A 6,070-nucleotide genomic window follows, 5' to 3' on the forward strand; every position below is an offset into this window, starting at 1 on the left:
TTTGGAGGGCACAAGGCGGGAGCCTCGTGCAACTAGAATTTTCAGCATCCAGATTCACAGACCCTTATTTATGTCACCACGGGACCGTATATTTTCCCTTGTGGATTTTTGGCATCCACATTGATAATTAAATTTATAATTTTTTAAGGATTTAATTATTTTTTTTAAGAAAAAAAAATATTATAAAAGGGATATTATTTGATAGTGGTCAAAATTTGGGGACAAAATTGATAATTATTCTACACATGGCATTGTCACATCAATAGATAAAATGTTACATTATCAATCTGTTAGCCACATAGGATGAAATATAACATAAGTCTCATATTTTAGTAACGTATATAATTAAAAAAAAAAAATCAATAGTCATAGTTTGAGAATCAAAAATATTATTTATTCTCTTAGGAATGCTCCAATTTGGCATTGCAATGAGTAGTTAACCACGCCTACATTCCTCAATATTTTGTGGCCGGTTTTACTCTTTCTCAGCATTAAAACTTTCTTTGAAGCTTGAGAATCATAAAACTTGCAAAGTTACGCCAAAGAAACACAAATAACATCTAAAAGGCAATTATATAATGTTTATCTGCCCCTTATTACTTGGTGTTTTCTTAATCATTGTATTCTTTCAAGACTAAAACTTTAATAATGTTGAGTGCTTGAATTGTATGGATTTATTGTCAACTAATTTGATTGTTTAGGATTATAACTTGGTCTATATGTATTCGGATTACTAATTTGAAGCTTGTAATTAGATTGAAAGGGTACTTACCAGTCAAACCTTCGACCATTATCAATCAAGCTAAGTAGGTGAAGATAGCATAATAATAATAATATTTAAGAAATTACGATTCTGGAACCATCCGAATATCCCTATAATAGGGTGATGATGACTATAGATACAGAAGTTGGATCAACTAAAGTCAAAATAAAGTAAAACATTATGTGTCTGTAGTGTAACACTCTTGTTTAGCAGGTGCGGTGAATAGTGAATACAAACAAGTACCAGAAAACGGACACAGACACACTCCTTCCTAAGATTCCTTCTCAGTCGGCCAAGTTTCCTCCTCCTCCTTTTTCCCCAAACACCTTCTCTACGGCTTTCCTCAAGTGCGTATTCTCAAATCGCAATCTCACCCAACTTTACTCCGAAAATGGGATTATGGGATTCGCTTCTCAATTGGCTCCGGAGGTAACTCCTTTCTTCTTTTTCCTTTTATTTATCTTTTTAGGTTAAAATCGTGTCTTTCGTTTCAATTTCGTATTCAATTTTTGGTTTTTCCTACTCAAAGTATTCATTTTTATCCTTTGTGGAGAAGAAAATATTAGGATTTGGCACAACTTCATTTGTTTTTTTGGCCTGTATTATTGTGTCTAAATTTTCAACCTTTGTTGCATTTCTAAACGCTGAGTTTTGATTGTGAAGGATGTTTATAATGGATGTTAAGGCCTACCTACCTGTCTAGTTTTAGTGATGTAAACACAATAATTTCAAATTGGGTAATGGGTTTGACGATAAGGAGGTGAGAAATAGCAGAAAAGGTATAGTATTTGAGAGCATAAGTTGCGAGAGCTGGTGGGAATTTCAGTTTTTTGTGTACCAATGTTATTAAGAAGCCATTAAAAGGCATATGCACAGTCCTCCAAGTTGGATTAGAGAGATTTCAGAATTTTTTGTTTGTTTTTTTTTTTGCAGTGATTTAACAACTAATCCCGATAATACTGAATCGGATTAGCTTAGAGGAAAAATCAGGATGTCTTATAATTAAACTTCTACTATTTCCAAGAATAAAACCAAAATTCATTGAAGTGACCAAAAGCCAAAAAAGTAAAGTTTACATGCCCTGAATATTCTGCAACTGAGGCACTATGCTGAATCTTAAATTATCTTTTCTTGAAAATCATGTGGATTATAATGGGATTTATAGCTCCTTGAGACAACATATATTATGCTGCAAAAATTCAGGAGATTGTGAACAAAAAAGAGGAGCAAAGTGTGCCTGCAAAGAAAGAGAGATAACTGTTGTGAGGAGGTACTAAAAGAGGACTAAAGTAATAATCTTTCCAATAATGATCAAATCTATGGAGATAGTAGCTCAGTACATTACAAGGGGTCTACTAGATTAAGTGGGCCGTTGAATAGGCATTGAACCATAGATTACCTTGGAGATTAGCTAATAGTAGTACATAAGCATTGGAAGGATTCATCTGACAGCTACTCCTTAAGAGTTGATATTCAGTTGTGGCCCAACATGTTACAAAATTATAGCTATAAGGGATGGGACTTAGCCAAGAAAGATGGCATTATGGAAATGATGTCTGATATGAGGAGTCTGTCCCCCAACTTTGCGACAGGGTTGTTGTATAGAGGAGTCGATTACCTTAGTATCCATACTCTTTTATAACATAAAAGTGGACCTATGTTTCTAAAGCACATCTATATGTAGAAGAGATGGGAATCCAATACTAAAGGAGGTATAGTAGTTCAGTAGATTCCTGAGCAAAACAAAATCAGAAATTGGACAGATGGAATAACTTCGTTATCCCTCTTTCTTTTAATTTTACATGTCTATATTGACTAACAATGGTTTGTACACAATACACTCATGCCTGGGTGATGATACTAACCAATGGCATATGGTGCGTACATTTTTTTCCCCATAATCTATGTTGTAAAGTATTTATAGCACAATTCTGTTCAAGTATGTAAAAATAAGTTAAATATGTATTTTTTGTGATCCAATGTTTTGTATGAGTTTGTATAAACACGATTCCGTATTATTTTTCTGAAATCATAAACTTCTGAATAAAAATGATGTTTTTTCGTACAAATTAAGTTCATGTTTCCTTTGGGTTTAGTTCGTCTTTTTCGTTATTTCAGGCTACAATTGATCTTGCAATGAGTTCTGTCAGAATAATTGCTTGTTTAAGATGCTTAATTGGTTGAGCTGATTTTCATTCGCAGGGAGCTTTAGATAGAAAAGTTTTCATGTCTGTAAATCAGTTTGCTAACTTCTCTTATTCTTATCTCTGTATGTGTCAGTTTATTTTTTAAACAGGAAATGGAACTTTCATTGGTAGGGCTTCAGAATGCAGGAAAGACATCTCTTGTAAATTCCATCGCTGTAAGTAACCAAAAAGGGCTGCACAACTGTTTTGTATTTGGTAGTGGTGTTTTCTTCACATTAATCCTTTCATGTTTTGGCAGACTGGGGGCTACAGCGAGGACATGATTCCAACTGTAAGTATGTTTCAGTGATGGTTTTTTTTTTTTTTTTTTTGATGATGATGAGAATCTCTCTCTCTCACTCTCTCCTTTTGGATTACTTAATGAGTTTCTTTCTGAAAAAAGTTCTAACTGTTTGTTTGTCAATAAGATAAAGAAGGAATCATGGATTAAGCATTCAATGATACAAAGGTCTTATTCTATCAATACATAAATTACCAGGTTGGATTCAACATGAGGAAAGTAACAAAGGGAAATGTGACAATTAAACTTTGGGACCTTGGAGGGCAAAGGAGGTTTCGGACAATGTGGGAGCGATACTGTCGTGGTGTCTCTGCAATTGTGTAATTATTTCTCTTTTCAAATCTTTTATTTGTATGCTGCAACTTTCTTTTCCCTTAATATAATTCAGGTTGATGCTACATGCTTTTAAAGAAACAAGTCATTGCTTGCATGTATTCAGACATTGAATTATGAATCATGTTAGCTAATACAGTGTTTCCTCTCTTGAATAAGTAGCACCCTGATTTTAATTTGTCAAGTTGGGCGACAGAAAAGCTAATGACTTTTCCTATCATCCTCTATTCAGGGTTTTAGGTAATGCAAACTATAGTAACGACCCCGTGTTAATTACTGTATGCTCTACTGAAGTACATGGCTTGACTAGTGTTTTCCTGTCTGCCACATTCCATAATACACTTCATCATATATACTTTTGCTTGGTTATATTATTGTCATGTTTTTGCTTTTGCTGTGCATTCCCAAATTCATTCAGGTTCCCTCTTATACGGATTTCATGGCAGGTATGTTGTTGATGCTGCTGACAGAGACAGTGTTCCAATATCTCGAAGTGAGCTGCACGAACTTTTGACAAAACCTTCATTAATTGGGATTCCTTTACTTGTTCTGGGAAACAAAATTGACAAATCAGAGGCTCTCGCCAAGCAAGCGTTGGTTGAACAATTGTGAGTTCTGGAAATCATATCATAATTGCTTGGTCGGTCAATCTGACTTCTATATAACTTGCCTTTGTTACGTATTTAAAATTCCTTTTTGTCCTGATTTTTCTTTTGGATGCTCAGAGGACTTGAATCATTGAAGGACAGAGAGGTTTGCTGCTATATGATTTCATGCAAGGATTCAATTAACATCGATGTGGTCATAGACTGGCTTATCAAACACTCAAAAACTGCTCAGTAGATTAGTTGCTTGGCACTGTGGGACTGGTGAAAATTCAAGCAGTATAGAAGGTCGAGCTGGTGACCTGAGAAGAAATTGCTGAAAGAAAGTCCTTCGTGCTAGATTCTGAGATGTTGGGTTTAGCACTACTCGAATTATGTGTTGATGTTGTATAGTACTTGAACGGTAAGGCAAGGGTTTCATGTATTGCTTTATTGACGCCCCCTTTTTTTTTTGGTTACCAAGTAATATGTTCGATTTTGTTGGCCGAATATTATTTTTGGCTTTTACTTTGTTTCATTCTTTTCTTAATTTAATAGTTTTATTGGATGTACTGCTTAATTATCCATTGTTTCAGTATCATTACGATCGAAATAATACCGTAACCCAGTTTCAATTATTTCTTGCAAATCTGTAACTATGGAACGAACTATTGGAGGATTCTATTATGAGATGAGATGTTATCAACTTATTTAGTAAGATATCTATTTCTTTCATTTTCTTATTTCTATATAAAATTAAATAAATGAACGGTGAAAATTACATCGTTTATTAAACTTATAAATATACAAGTGTTACAAGTTTTATTCTTGCCATGTTTACTCCCTTGGCCTTCAGTTGTACCTATTCTCTCCATTAGCCTCTTCGCTGCATAATGGAGGGACCATTTTGCTTTCATCGGGAATTCCTTTTGTTTTTCAACATTCGTTCGAGGCATAGTTAAGACAATACCTTGTTGTAAATGTAAAGAGATGACTATCAAGATAAATTGAAGAAAGAAAAAAAAAAACCCCGAACAGTTGATAATCATCTATATTGGTATATATAAAAAATAATTATAAAATAGGAAAATATTAGTTTTGCTCCTGTGTTTTTCCCGAATACTCAATCCACCCATTTGTTTTATTAAATGACAATCCAAATCCTGCGTTTTGCAAAACATATCAAAATAGTATCCTGAACTTAATTTTGGTCATAAATTTTTTTAATATAACTAAAATACCTTCAAATTTTATTATGTATTGAATTTTAAGTTACCCTTAACAAATTTTATATATTAAAAATAAAAAAAATGTAAATTTTAATTTATAAAAATATGTTAATTCTAAAAATGTAATTGAATCCCAAATTAAAATTTTCTCAAAAAGAGAATCTAAAAATTAAACTCAAACCAACAATTTCAAACCTAAAATTTTTAACTAATAAAAACATAAAAATAAAATCTAAAAGAATGTTCATCTTCTTTTCTGAACAAGAACCCTCAAACCCTTGAATTTTTGTTCTTGAGTTCATCTTGTTGAACCCAAATTTAAGAAGAAGAAAAAACTCCATCAACATCACAAATCAAAATACAAAACCCATCACAAAAACCAATATATTTCACCTATTCCATACCAAATTTCGTACACAAATCATGAATAAAAATGTCAAAAATCTAGCAAAAACATGAACGAAACCCAATATTTGCTTCACCACAACCAAGCTTTGTCTCAATCAAACCATTATCATATTTAAAAAATTGTTTGACCAAAATTGGACTCAGGGTATCATTTTGTTACATTTTGCAAAATGCGAAATCCAAATTGTCATTTAACAAAATAGAGGATCCGATCGGTAACTTTTACAAAACAGATAGTCCAAAATAGTATTTACCCTTAAAATATT

The 6,070-nt window shown here is 32.9% G+C and overlaps 1 protein-coding gene across 1 annotated transcript; it reads left to right on the forward strand.

Annotated features, from left to right (window-relative positions):
* Nucleotides 1–900: 900 nt before the first annotated feature.
* On the forward strand, nucleotides 901–4,902 carry LOC133818634 (ADP-ribosylation factor-like protein 8c). The gene is made up of 6 exons (XM_062251631.1): nucleotides 901–1,192; nucleotides 3,044–3,125; nucleotides 3,209–3,241; nucleotides 3,449–3,570; nucleotides 4,030–4,191; nucleotides 4,309–4,902. Exons 1-6 carry the CDS (start codon nucleotides 1,155–1,157, stop codon nucleotides 4,424–4,426), a joined length of 555 nt encoding a protein of 184 aa, XP_062107615.1. The 5' UTR covers nucleotides 901–1,154; the 3' UTR covers nucleotides 4,427–4,902.
* Nucleotides 4,903–6,070: the final 1,168 nt, after the last annotated feature.

This window comes from Humulus lupulus, chromosome 2, assembly GCF_963169125.1.
Source record: "Humulus lupulus chromosome 2, drHumLupu1.1, whole genome shotgun sequence".
Taxonomy (NCBI): Eukaryota; Viridiplantae; Streptophyta; class Magnoliopsida; order Rosales; family Cannabaceae; genus Humulus; species Humulus lupulus.